At 42.3% G+C, this 14,862-nt stretch overlaps 1 protein-coding gene across 14 annotated transcripts in view; it reads right to left on the bottom strand.

Moving 5' to 3' along the window:
- Positions 1 to 14,862, bottom strand: part of SYNE1 (spectrin repeat containing nuclear envelope protein 1) — a 464,771-nt gene that overhangs the window by 66,616 nt on the left and 383,293 nt on the right. For 13 of the 14 annotated variants that reach the window (XM_059401283.1, XM_059401282.1, XM_059401288.1 and 10 more), the window contains 4 exons: positions 14,240 to 14,474; positions 12,320 to 12,514; positions 8,666 to 8,791; positions 4,287 to 4,442 (listed from right to left, as the gene is read on the bottom strand). In XM_059401283.1, coding sequence (XP_059257266.1) covers positions 4,287 to 4,442; positions 8,666 to 8,791; positions 12,320 to 12,514; positions 14,240 to 14,474 — 712 coding nt within the window. Of the gene's footprint in view, positions 1 to 817; positions 900 to 4,286; positions 4,443 to 8,665; positions 8,792 to 12,319; positions 12,515 to 14,239; positions 14,475 to 14,862 lie in introns of those variants that run through there. The other variant, XM_059401287.1, reaches the window with a different exon arrangement.

Consider the following 14,862-nt stretch of genomic DNA (forward strand, 5'->3'; position numbering starts at 1 on the left):
AATAGTAGGCTCGTAGTAGAATACAAACAAAATAAGAAAGTAGCCAGTACATATCAAAGATGTAAAGGAAGCTGGCCATTAATGGACGGCGATGACTACTATGAGTACTCCTACTCCTACTACTACTCCTACTACTACTGGTACCGGGGTTCATTTGAGTTTTTAATCTTTTTCCCTCTTGACACTCAGGTATTCAATACCTCCACTGAGCAGCTTGACTAGGTGTCTCTGGTGCTTACCACGGGGCACGGGAGTGTTGCCTTCATCTGCTCACCGTAAAGCAACCGCTGAACGAAGACACAGGCAGACCACAAGCGCTGGATGCAAAGCAGCACCCAGAGCTGCTCAAGAGATGTCAGTTCATAATGGAGGCGGCATTTTCCTTTTGGTTTGTAAAACTGACATTTAGGCCATATGGTAAGTGAACATCACTCTCTCCTTCTTTGGGGTCAGCTGGAACCCTCGAATTATTTATTAGCTCAGCATATATTTGGGTTTTTCTCAAGGTTACAAGCACTTTTCATTGCCAATAGCTGGCAAGGACTGGCTCAAACCTCCAGAGCGTGAGGCAGCTGAACAGGAAATACATCCTTTTCGACTTCACATATTTTTACCATGACAATTTGAAAAACACCAAGCAATTACAATGATGATATATTTATATCTCAACTAGAATTACACATAGATCTACAAAACCAAATGGGAATAAAGACGGAGAGAAGCTCTGGCTGTAGGCAGACACAACAAACCATTTGGGGAGTCTATTTGTGAACGGTGAACTTTCCTACATTAACTCTCCTCTGAAAGCCTTACTCACGGCAAGTTTTCCTCCTGCTCCGCAGTTCCGACAACTCCTGCCTCCTCATCCACTGCCTCGATCGGACTGTGAACAGGCTGCTTGCTCTTTAACTGTGGGATAGTGCCAGGTTTAACTACAGTTTTCAGCTTTTAGAATGAGACCATAGGCTCAAGCTCATTTCCTTTTGTGGTTTCAGACTTGACGGTGGTACTCCGGAAACACTAGCTCGAGGACTAGCAACTAAGATATATTCCTACTTGCAGCTAGATCCTGTCACCTTTGGTAGGACTGCCCATGACTAAAATCTCACCGGAGTCAAATAATTTTTTTAGACTGAAGTAATGGGAGATCAGATGCTTTCGCTTCATGCCCAAGACATTCAATTTAGAAGGTTTCTAGAAACACTCTGTATTCAATGCACTTCCTCTTTTTTTACTTAAGTCTTAGTCCACTCACAGGTGCAAGGTATTAGCCTTGACACAGCATATCACGTGATCAACAGCAGCCTTCACAACGTATTTCTAAACAGACTGTTGCCTAGATATATCTAAGCCTGGGAAGCAACGTTAAACATAGACACTTTTGTCCCCTTTTTTCTTTTTCCAGCTTTTTGAGATATAATTGATGTACAGCATGGTGTAAGTTTAAGGTGTGCAATGTGGTGATCTGATATACATTTGTCCTGTGAAAGGATTACCACAAGATTAGTTAACACATCCATCATGTCACACAATTACAATTTCTGTGTGTACTGTGAGAGCATTTAAGATATTAGTCATAAGAAAAAGAATGAAATCTTGCCATTTGAAACAACAGGGATGGAGCTAAAGGGTATAATGTTAAGTGAAATAGGTCCGTCAGAGAAAGACAAATATCATATGATTTCACTCATACATAGAACTTAAGAAACAAAACAAATGAGATAAGCAAAAAAAAAAAAAAAAAAAAAAAAAAGACTCTTAACTGTAGAGAACAGAGGGGAGGTGGGGGGAAGGGTGACTAGGTAAAAGAGATTAAGGTACACTTATACTGATGAGCACTGAGTGATATATTCAATCACTCTGTGGTATACCTGAAACTAATAGAACACTGTATGTTCATGATTTTGAAATTTTAAAAACAAATAAAACTTCAAATAAATTAATTTTAAAAATCAAGTATCTACTCGCTTAGTGACTTTCAAAAATCTAATAAGTCTTCCTAACTATAGTCACCATGCTATACATTAGATCCCCAAACTAATTCATCTTATAACTAGACATTTGTGTCCTTTCTACGTCATGGCATTTTTATACAGTGCGTGTTTTCCTAAATCCAAAAATACTGCATAATCATAATCTTCTTAACTTTAAAAATATTCAAAGACCCTATCATTATTTTACATTTAAAGGAATGTAAGTACCATGACGTAAAACAAATGCCCTAAAGTCTTCCTTAAATCATTAACAGTATATAGGAACAGTTAGTTGTTCAAGGCACTGGAGATAAAAAGAAATGGTCTTCATTCTCAAGGGCCTCGTAGTCTTGAAATAAAGTCAAAACCATTAAAAGAAGAAGATGATGATGACGATGACATCAGGAACAATGTAGTGTCAAGTGATGGCACGGGCGAAAGGGAAATGGCATTCAGAGGAACAGGAAAATATTGAGGTTTGAGCATCTCAAACAATGGCATCATAGGGTTTGTGGTATTTGAAAAAAGATGGGTTAAAATCATAAGGAAAGGAACAGTCAGTGTAGGCAGGAAGAGTGGTCTGACAAGGTCTTGGGGTAGGGCAATTCGTGGCAGGTTTGGAAAGCGAGTGGAAGCCATTATTTAAATTGTTATCTCCCTGACAGCTTTTTTTTTTTTTTTTTAAGATTTTATTTATTTATTTGACAGAGAGAGATCATGAGTAGGCAGAGAGGCAGGCAGAGAGAGAGAGAGAGGAGGAAGCAGGCTCCTGCTGAGCAGAGAGCCCGATGCGGGACTCGATCCCAGGACCCCGAGATCATGACCTGAGCCGAAGGCAGCGGCTTAACCCACTGAGCCACCCAGGCGCCCTTAAGATTATTTATTTATTTGACAGACAGATCACAAGTAGGCAGAGAGGCAGGCAGAGAGAGGGAGAAGCAGGCTCTCTGCTGAGCAGAGAGCCCGATGTGGGGCTCGATCCCAGGACCCTGAGACCATGACCTGAGCCAAAGGCAGAGGCCTTAACCCACTGAGCTACCCAGGCACCCCACCCTGACACCTTTTAAGACGTCAATTAGCCAGAGAAATGGATATAGTATAATTACTTTCACAGAATATGCTGAAAAGTATTGAGTTAGCAAATAGTGCTAGATTTTTCTCAGTTTTAAGACAGACAAATGAATAAGGCTCATAAAGTAACTGAACATTGCTGCGATCATGTTCCATAACTTATACACATCAAGTTTTCTTTTACTTATATGCTATGTCATGATGAAGTCCTTGGATGAGAAAATCGTATGATAATTTACTGGACAGTTACGTACTGATTTTGGATTGAATAATTCAGAGAAGAATAACGTACTGATTCACTGAACAAATATGGACCGCAGGCTATTAAGGGCCAAGCAGAGCAATCAGGTAGAGCAAGGGACACAACTAACACACTTCCAGCTTCCTGGAGGCGACGGTCTCCAGGCCATCAGTCAGAACCTGCTCTTCACTTGTGGGCCTTTAATCTATGTTCTTCTTTGCCTCTGATGCCTTCTCATCGCCTTGCCACTGATCTCCGCCTTTCATTCCAAAATCAAAATCCAATCTGGGGGGCACCTGGGTGGCTCAGTAGGTTAAAGCCTCCGCCTTCAGCTCGGGTCATGATCCCCCAGGGTCCTGGGATCGAGCCCTGCATTGGGCTCGATGCTCAGCGGGGAGCCTGCTTTCCCCTCTCTCTCTCTGACTGCCTCTCTGCCTACTTGTGATCTCTGTCTGTCAAATAAATGAATAAAATATTAAAAAAAAATCCAATCTGGGATCTCAATTTTATAGTATTACGTTCAAGGGAAATACTTAATAAATGAATCACATATGACTAAAAAGGCCAAACACATGAATTACTAGGAAACAATAATGGTCAATCAACAGACACAATGTTTCCAAATACAAAAACCATTTCCACAGTATTTAGCAAAATCTGCAAATAAAACAAAGGTTTTTCACATGTTTAAAGTAAGAAAAAGAACACCAGTCCCTAGCAAGACCACATTCATGAACCAAAAAAAAAAATGTTTTTCCTTTACAATATTATGCCAGCCAGCAAAAGGGACAGCAAGAGAATCCAGCTGAGATGCATCTCAAATATCATGTTAAGATACAATTGTCTTAATCTGAAATATTTTCCACAAAAACCAGAGTTCTCCCTCCATGTATACCTTGAATTATAGGATAGGTCCAAGCATGGATCAAGGCATTTGGCATTCCTAGTCATCTTCCGGTTTTCCACCTTTCCGAGCTAATGCTCCACGCAGTTTGTCTTACCTGGTGGCATAGTTCTTCCCACTGCCTTTGCAGAAGCTCCATGCGCTCGTTCAGGATGGAGATATCGTCAGCACTAATGTAGGCACAGAGGGTGTCCTTCAAGAGGGTCAGCTGAGCCAAGTCATCTGTCCAGCTCCCAGCTGCATTTTCCAACTCCTAGATTAAAAAAATAAAAATGTGAGTGCCCATGGATATCTATCATCAATAATCCTGAAGTGTTCTAGGAATCATCTTTTAAAAAATTTAAAAAAATTTTTTTAAAGATTTTATTTATTCATTTGAGAGAGAGAGAGAGCACAAGCAGGGGGAGCAGCAGGCAGAGGAAGAGGGAGAAGCAGGTTCCCCACTGAGCAGGGAGCCCGTTGTAGGGCTCAATCCCAGGGCCCTGGGATCATGACCTGAGCCACGAAGGCAGATGCTTAATGACCGAACTACCCAAAGAATCCCCTCTTGATACAATTATCTTTCTACACCATCCTATTTCAACATCTCACTTGGTCTACTTTATTTGCTCTGGTGTTGTCTGACACTTCACCAAATTCTTCTGATAAAACCTCAGATTGCAGGGCACCTGGGTGGCTCCGTTGGTTAAGGGTCTGCCTTCGGCTCAGGTCAAGATCTCAGGGTCCTGGAATTGAGCCTAGCCTAGCTCCCTGCTTGGCGGGGAAACCACTTCTCTCTCTCCCTCTGTTCCTCACCTCCAACCATCATGCTTTCTCTCTTGCATATGTATTCTCTCTCAAATAACTTAAAAAAAAAAAAATCTTAAAAAATAAAACCCAGGCTGCTTGAAGAATCTTCCTATGTATCTATTTACCACTTAACTGATCATTTTGGCTCACCTTTTCTCTCTCTCTCTCTCTTTTTTAAAGATTTTATTTATTTGTTGGAGATAGAGAGAGCGAGAGCATACACACTGGGGAGTGGGGCAGAGGGAGAAGCAATATCCCCACCGAGCAGGAAGCCAGATGCCAGGGGATCTCAGGCCCCTGGGATCATGACCTGAGCTGAAGGCAGGCGCTTAACTGACAGCCACCCAGCGCCTCCCGGCTCATCTTTCTAAACTGAAGTTTCCTCACTGCATGATCTTCTTTACTTTTTTTGTTTTTTTAAAAGATTTTATTTATTTATTTGACAGAGAGAGATAACAGGTAGGTAGAGAGGCTGGTAGAGAGAGAGAGAGAGAGAGAGAGAGAGAGAAGCAGGCTCCCTGCTGAGCAGAGAGCCCGATGTGGGACTCGATCCCAGGACCCTGAGATCATGACCTGAGCTGAAGGCAGCGGCTTAACCCACTGAGCCACCCAGGCGCCCCAATCTTCTTTACTTTTAAGCTCATTTCATAAACTGCTAATCCAGCCTTTATTTTTGTCTCAAATTAACTGATCATGTTAATAAAATATTAAAAAAAAAACTTACTCCTAGGTTAACTTTCATCCTCAAACACTGTAAGTTTACATTTTGTGATATAGGCTTAATAATGTCATTGCTGAAAATATGTGTTGCTGTTTTACTCAATTGAAAATAATTGAAAAACTTCATTTCCAGCAGGAACACAGATCTCTTCAGGTTACTGAAGAAAAGTATTATGTACTCTGTTCTTTTGGGAAATAATTTAAGGAAAAATCCACAAGACAACATTTGAACGAGTTGACATTGGTTTTTGCAACGCTTCGAACTGCTGACCAGTTTTGCAATTTGTATAACTCTTGCTTTTTGCCAGCTGTTGATGCATTTAGATTCCAGCTAATTTTGTGTATAAATAGAGTATTTCACATGGCTTTTTCCCCTCTCTTTTTGTCTCTTCACACAGGAGACAAGTTTCCAAAGGAAAGGCAATTAACGGTACTGTTTGAGGCTAACTTCTCAGGCAATTTAGGCAAACAAGGTTTTAGTTTGAATTTTCTAGGTAATTGCTTTGTTTTTCTGTTAAGGGTGGTTTGGGGAAGAGTAGCAGAGAGCTGGACCAAAATGCATCCTTTTAATCTCCAAATTTAATAGCCGGGTATGATTGTAACTGTTATATTTTGGGAGATGAGGTCCCATGGTAACAGCATTTGGCTGAAAAAACGAACCATCCAGGTGGCGTAAATATGCAGAATTTCTGCTTATATTTGTACACATATCAAGCTGTCATACCCATGTAAAGATTTCTCACTGTTTATGACAATTTCTAGCCCCTAACTCAAATATCAGACCTAGTCCATGGTATATGGATTATAAAAGAAACAATACCACCACAAGACCTGTTTCAGACTCACAAACTCCATTAGACGAGTCCATGTTTAAAAAATACAGCCTCTGGACTCAGGGAGCCTTGATATTTACTAACTTGGAAATGTTATTAAACTTCTGGAAGCCTCAGTTTTCATATCTGTAAAACGGAAATAACAGACTGTCCACGTGAGCTTGTGTTTATGTCCACTGAGATCATGCTTGTATAGTCACTGCCACGTAAGAGGAGACTAATAAATGCCTATTTCTGTTTGTCACGGTTTTCTTTAATCATTTGTTAGAAATTTACTATCACAGACTTAAAACAAACTTTTTAATCTTTGCATACTTCTGAATTTACATCTCAAGATAATATTTTCCTCACTTGCCATCATCCGTGATGCCACCTAAGATTTATTTTTCCCAAATCTGTCTCTTCTTTTTAAAGATTTTATTTATTGGGGCGCCTGGGTGGCTCAGTGGGTTAAGCCTCTGCCTTCAGCTCAGGTCATGATCTCAGGGTCCTGGGATCAAGCCCCGCATTGGGCTCTCTGCTCAGCGGGGAGCCTGCTTCCCCCTCTTTCTCTGCCTGCCTCTCTGTCTACTTGAGATCTCTCTCTCTGTCAAATAAATGAATAAAATCTTTAAAAAATGTGATAAAAAATATTTTATTTATTTATTTGACACAGAGAGAGAGAAAGAGAGTGAGCATAAGCAGTGGGAATGGGAGGGGGAGAACCAGACACCTGAGGCAGGACTCGATCCCAGGACTCTGGCATCATGACCTGTGCCGAAGGCAGATGCCTAACTGACTGAGCCACCCAGGTGCCCCATAAATCTGCCTCTTTTGAGTTTCAAAGGATATCCTTAAATTCTGATACTGAAGAAAAATTCTTACATCCATGCTTTTTGTGATTTCAAGACTTCTTTAAAAAATTAGTTTTTCTTTAATGTTTATGACTTCATAGCCAGCATAAGGCAGAGACTTTTTTTTTTTCTTTTTGACAGAGAGAGAAGGATCACAAGTAGGCAGAGAGAGAGAGGGAGAAGAAGGTTCCCCGCTGAGCAGAGAGCCCGATGTGGGGCCCAATCCCAGGACCCTGAGATCATGACCCGAGCCGAAGGCAGAGGCTTAACCCACTGAGCCACCCAGGTGCCCCGAGCAGAGACCTTCTGATTAAAATCCAAATCACTTAAGTATTTGAAGTGTCTTTTCAAAAGATTTATTTATTTATTTTAGAGAGAGTGGGGGTAGGGGCAGAAGGAGATAATCTTCAGGCCGACTCTCTGCTGAACACTGAGCATGAAGCCTGACCTCACAACTTACAAGATCATGACCTGAGCAGACAGAAACCAGGAGTCAGAGGCTTAACCAACAGAGCCACCCAGGCACCCCAGGATCTGTGAAGTTTTCACAGCATTACTCCACAGCAATAATTTGCAAACGACTGGGAAACACAAGGACATGTATTATTTGGGGGAGAAAAAAAACATTCGCTAAGGTCGTTTTGACAAGATCTGCCTATCGCTCAGCAGAGAACGGCTAGTGGATACTCCACTTGACAATACAGGAATGAATGGAACACATCCTAGAGCCCCCACATCCCTGGGTCTCAGCAAGCTCACGATGCAGGGAGGGGTCTGTATTCGCCCCTGATCCGCTTCCAGCTGCGACTTGTGGTGTGGATCGTGACTTTCAAGCAGTCGGGGCCCTGAGTCCCTGAAGGACTAGTGTCTCCATGCAATACCTGAGACTGGCTATTTACAGTTCCCCATTTCCTTACCGAAGAGGGCGTTCCCCGAAGGGATTTCCAAGCTGCTGAGCCTCGCGCTTCTCTCTGCGAACTAGACTAGTCTGCGACAATAACTCTCCAGTGTAGATGCTTTAAAGAGATCGTGTTTATTGCTTTGGACCCGGCTTTTAAATATCTTTTAATGCTGTGTTTATATTTCTCAAGATAATCCATAAACTGGTCTACAATTTCATCAACTGCAATAAAACAACAACCGGGTCTCCCCAGAGTTGTCTGCCCGAACACGACAGCCGGGAACCTGCACCCTCCTGTTTGCAGCTGGAGAGGCCTGCCTGCGCTGTGCTTTCAAAGGCAACGTGACAACCAAGTTCACAGGCAAGTGACGGCTAACGGCTCAGCGCAGGCGCAGTTTACCTTGCAGCGCATTTGCTCTGCGTGTAGCTCTTCATGGTGATCCGGCAGAGGCTGAGAAAACTTCTTTTTGAACGTTCGTAGCTTCTCCAGAGAATTAGCTATTCCGTTCTCACATTTTTCCCAGTCCTGCAATGGGAGAAGAAAGAAATTCATTTTTTTTTTTTTTTTAAGCTTTGGTAGGAAACTGGAACAAAAGAAAAACCCTCTCTTTAATCCAAGAGAAACAGTTAGGATTCACTGGGGAGTCCACATCCATCGTCATGTAGGCAGCAGCAGGACAGCTGAGTTCTCTGCTCCCTCTATGCGACTTGTAGCAGGTAATACACTGCGCCTCGGTTTTCCCTGCGAAAATGGGCAAACCACAAACTCTATAAAGGCTGGAGGACTGGAGGAAGCAATGGGTATGAACACTCAAACACAAGGCCCAGAATATCACGGGTACTCAAAAATGTTATCTGCATTTGGATCACTGCAGAGGTAAGAGGTAATCGCAGTGTTTTGCCTCTTTCCTAACCCCATCCATAAGGTGTCTACCCAACGTCAAATGCTCTGTAAGAGATTTAAAAGAAAGAGGATATGGAATCTCTTTCAGGATGAAGAGTAAAAAATAATATAACCCTGACTCTGATCCAATTCATTATATGAACAGTATGTGGCACATACATTTGATTTGTTACCGAAGCAGAATCCCAAGTACCAAAGGCTGGTACCAGGTGGGTCTCGTCTTGAAGGCACAGACACGTGCATCCCAGAGGGTTGAGTACACAGCACACAAAACCCGAAACAATAAGTGGAAGCGGAGAGATAAGGCGAAATTTTAAAAACAGACATCAAGTATGTCCAATAGTAATGAGAGCTCTGAGGAAGGCTACAGCAGGTTATTCGTGGAGAGCATGGCGGTGTGGACTGGTAGATCTCCACAGAGTGACAGAGAACACATACATCATGTGGTTGTGTTTTAGACGATGACACACCAAACTCGTAGCCGTGTTTACCCCTGTGGAAAATTAGAGGATTTGGTGGTGTTATAGGGGAAATTTTGTGTTTCACTCTTCATACTTTAATTACTACCTGATTTTTTTTTTTTTAATCAGACACGTGTATTTCTTTTTTAAGTAAAAGAAAAAAAATAATAGGAACCATAATGGAGACCTGCTTCTTGTTAGCATTAGATCTACAAATGAACTCTTATCTAGTGTCTCAGTGACAATTCAAATTAAATTCATCTCAACAAATCTCCTTAATTTTGCCTACGACCTCCCATTCCTCTCCCCTGCCTTGCCAGTAACCCTTCACGGTGGCCGCTCCCCACCACTTAAATGACTGCGCTCCAAGAGCAGACAACTAGAACTGCTTTTAGTAGCGAGCCTGGTGCCAAATCATGCCACCTTTTCCTTCACATTATCTCTTCCATTGTCACCAGTCCTTTCTTGTCTGGGCTCTTTCTCTCTTCTTTCCTGATGTTTTATTTTTGGCACAGGCCACCCATAGGTGCTATGACCAAAACTTTCTTCTGTCAGAAGTGCTGACTGAAGTGCCTCCCTACTCAAAAGGTCTTCTGGTTTCTAACTGAACTGAGCCTTTGGCCCAAGAGTCTCATTTATCTTTAAATTCCTTCAGGGAACTTCCTAGAGTGCATAACCACATTCCCTGTTTCTGTGTACCAGAAAAAACACAAACTGTCTGTCTTGGTCAGATGTGCTCCCATTCCCCTCTGTTAAAGTATCTCTGTGTTCCCAGGCTACAAGTAATTCATCAATGCTAAGCACAGTGAGGTCCTCTTACTAAACAGAACAGCATTCTCAATGAAATCATCACACATTCTGAAACCTATCTACATGTCATCAGTGAATGTTCATTGACCTAAAGGAGAAAAGGTCGGTTTCTTATTTTCCACAACAAAATTAAGAGGCCATAGTGAAGCAGGTGAGCATGAAGGTCACAGAATGAGAATCACTGTATTTTGGCACACGGACTCAGAGCAGTAAATCAGGGGCTAAAATTAAATAAGCATTATAGCTATGATGTAAAGATATACTAAAATAAAGAAAAATGACATTAACATTAGAGTTTAGCTTCAGAAATTCCTTCTTAGGCAAATGGGTCCTAGTGAATGATTTAAAATATAACAAACTTGAACAAGAGAAGAATAAGGATTCCCCTTTCCAAGGATGGTTTAGATTCCAAAGCTACAACCCAGTCTTTTTATTACATGAGTTACAAGGAAACAACAAAATGTCATGGTCTGCAAACATCTATCAACGTGTATGTTTTACACACCAATGAACAGACTGGCAAGAAAAGCAAACGCAGTGACTCAGCCATTTCACCTAATTAAAGTTTTGGGAATATGTCCAAAAATCACATCACAAGTAAAGAAAAATATATGATTAAAATGATCTCTACAGAATGAGTTACAGCATTTTTAATCCTTTCCTGAAAGCACAAAAAGAAGAAAAAAAGAATCAGACATATTGTATTACTGCTGAATTGTGCTGCAAGCAAGTAACAGTTCTTTAACAAATATTCAGTGGCATTTTTGGCTGATTATATCCTACACAGAAGGTAATATATTATTAAATAAAATTCAGCAGAATAAACCCAACGGGTGTGTACTTGAAGCATTATAAAAGCAAAATGTATTCCATTACCTTTAGTTAGTACCTGTGATCCAAAAACATGGCAGGTCAACTTTAATCGATAATTTTGTTGAAGAGTTAGAAACTACCAATGTATATAAAACTTCACCATTTACTCTGTTCACTCTTTGATCTGATAATGATATCAACAGTGACACTGACCATCATTTATCACATGCTCAGTCTGTGTAGGTCCTGTGCCATCTGTTTGCTTTCATGATTTCATTAAATCCTCATGATGCTGGCTAAAGGAGGGGTAATCGTGCCCACTCTAGAGGGGCAGAAACTGAGGCTCAGATAGGTTGAGTTAACCAGGTTATTTGGTTTATTATGATTTTAACTTGGATAGATCTGACTTCAGAAACCATGCCCTTTTTCCAATGCCTTCTGATTATGCATTGAGTAAGGTTACGAAAAGTGAGGGAGAAAGCATCCTGTTGGAGGGGGTTGGATAAAGCTACATCTCTCTAAACTTGCGGTGTGATTCAGTATGCTCTCTGTATCCAACTAAAGGCTTAATATACCTCCTCAATTTTATCTCATAGCGACGTGCTTGGAGAAACTAAGATGAAATCAAGAGTGTCCTCTTGGATAGGTTTTTCCCTGCTGTAAAATAAGAGATACCAATCTTAAAAACCACTTTAGAGTCTTAGATCAGGGAGTGGAATCTACTCTTTGCATTCCTGTTTGGATTTATAAAATCATCACATGGCTCTTGGCTCGGCACCGACCGGCCATTTATCAGAATCTATCACTTGGACAGCCTTATTAGACTTAAAACTACTTTGTTGGGGGATTTTTCTGAAAGACAAATTGCTGAAAATTGGGAAACTTCTCTAGTTCGTGCAAGACAGGACAAAGTCTTAAATAAGACACAGGGCATGGGATCAAAACACTTCAGGGTAGGACTTAACAATCTTTGCCTTGTCTGGAAAGTTAACAGGAGGGAGCAGCACATTACTTACGTGGCTTTTGAAATTGCATCACGTCTATAGGAGGAAAGAGCAGCACTTACTTTCAGCAAGAAGGCCAGTTTTTTCTTCTGTTCCTCCAAATGCGTGCTGGCTGATCTCCACTTCTCCTGGATCTCACTGAGCTCTGCCTGCAAGGCGGCCTCAGCCCCACTGTCGGCCGAGAGCAGGAGCTGCTTACCCGCCTCCACTGTAAGGATGTAGCTGCCTTGCTGTCGCAGGAACACTTTTTCTTTAAACTGAAAGGAACCACAGCTTTTTACTTTCTCATTCTTTTCTTTACCAGGTCCCCATTACAATGTTTTTAAGTGACTGTATGGTTTTCCATACATTGTATACCCTCTTTATCCAACATTCATGGACTAGCACTTGGGACGTAAGTGCAGCACTGTATGAATGAATGAGAATTCAACAGGGAGAGGCTTAATTTCTGTCCCCAAATTAAATACAATCACAGCGCAATATGGGAACTGCTCGAGGAGACAGATGCATAGGGAACATCCTGCCCCATGTTTCACTTGTTTTAAGTTTTATTAGGATCTTTTCATTTCTTCTGCAAAAAACTGTTTGTGGTGTTCATTTCATACAAACAACCCTCTTCCAAGAAAGACCAGTGCTCAAATACCTAACCCACATGGATGCAAGACAGGTTTCCTCAAAGAGAAAAGGCTTCATGAGTCTTGGAGGACCTATGCATACTAAGGCTAAGAAGAACCTTGTATGACAAAGGCCAGGAGTCGGAGAAGAGTCCTTCCATGCAGAGAAATGAAGACGGGCAAAGCTACTATATGAGAGCATGAGGATGAATTCAGGACCCTGGTGTAGTTTTCAGGGGCCAGGCATGCGAAAGAGTAGCAGAGAATGATACAAGATCACACCTTGCACGGGAATTTTTTTAACAGTGAAAGTGACTGAGATTCACAGGAGAATATTAAGCAGAGAAGCGATGTGTTTGGATTAAAACCCTCCGCAGTAGGGTAGAAGACGGAATGGAAAAGGGCATATATTGGAGATACTGAAATAGGGTAGAGAGCTGTTGTCTATGTGGGTAAGAAACCAAGAGCCCCTCATCTGACATAGTGCCAGTAGGGATGGAAACTGGGAGTTATTAGAAATGGGGAGGGAGAGAACAAGAATAAAGCTCTAGAGCAACTCTGAGGTTCCTAACTGATGGACCAGACAGCTGGTAATGACATTTCCTCAAATTGGGGACATGGGACATGGGACTACCACATGGCTCTTCTGGACATCACAGGCTCCGTGGGAACTCACGGGGTGTGTTATGCCTATGCTGCACATGTATATTTATAAGTCTAAAACGCAGCTGAATATAGTTAAGTTAAAAGCTCGGGAGGTAGAGGTGACTGGAAGATAGCACATTGGCCCTTCCATGCTGGTAGGAAGCAGACGGAGCTACAGGTGAATGAGGTCTTCCAGGAGAAAGAAGCAGCAAACAATGACCTCGAAAGCAAGAGGCGACATGAAATACACCAGGGACGACTGGTCGGACTGCTGGGAGGGAACTGTCTGCGGGACTGGAGGCCCCGGTTCCTGGGCAGAGGGAAGGAAGGGGCCAAACCAGGAAGGGACCAAGAGCTCAGACAGGACTGAGACTTTTATCTTTTCTGGAATACCCAAGTTACACAATTAAATTGCTCCTGTTATAATCAATGCAAAGTGCTCCTTTCCCGGCCACCGCCCTTCCCTCCATGCTGGTTAGTGAACTGCTGAGAGGCACTGGTGTGGACCGTGGACGGGGTCTGTGAGAGGCTGGGCCCACCAGACTATCATCATTAAATAAGGCCTTTGTCATGCAATCAGACTGTAGTTCCTGCTGATACTTTGGAATAGTGATCGTCCTCACTCCAGTGTCACTCCAGGATCCTTGTGAAGAACTGAAGCGAGAGTAAGGTGTGCAGTGGAAACGGACAAGAGGTTTCAGAAGCGTGTGTTTCGCACCTTACCTGCACTTCATCAAAGAGGGTCCTTGCCTGTTGCAGTGGTATGGGGACGCTTCCGAGAGCACTCACGGGAAAATAGGACACTTCAACCAACCATTTACGCAGCTTCTCGGCCATCTCCCTGTAGCGCTGCCACTGGCGAATCTGGCTGTCGATGATACCCCTCCTCTGCTGGGCCCTGCGAATCACTCCCTGCCACTGACTGCTGAGAAGTGTCAATTTCAGGTTGAATTCATCCCTGGTGCAGAAATAATGATGCAGGGAAGAAACGCTTTACCCTGGATGCATTTACATATCAGCCACGGATGCAGCCAGTGTACATACCCTTGATGATGCTAATAAGCCCTGAGGTGTGACTTAAGGCAGAGGCTTTCAAATGTCATGCCATGATCTTTTACCAGGTCTTTTTCTAGTAATTTTTTAAATGAATAACTATTGGTTTTTGGCAAACAGTTTCATGTCTCAGCACAGGTTAAAGGTGTATCTGTAAGCTCACTAATTACACCCTCCCTGAATGCGAGAGGGGAAGGAGCATAGGGGAGCAGATGCAGTGGGAAAGGGCCCACTAAGTAGTGTATGCAGCAGGTGACCGCATCTTGCGAGTGCTACGGGGGGGGGAAGAAAAT

Source organism: Mustela nigripes, chromosome 5 (assembly GCF_022355385.1).
Source record: "Mustela nigripes isolate SB6536 chromosome 5, MUSNIG.SB6536, whole genome shotgun sequence".
Lineage (NCBI taxonomy): Eukaryota > Metazoa > Chordata > Mammalia > Carnivora > Mustelidae > Mustela > Mustela nigripes.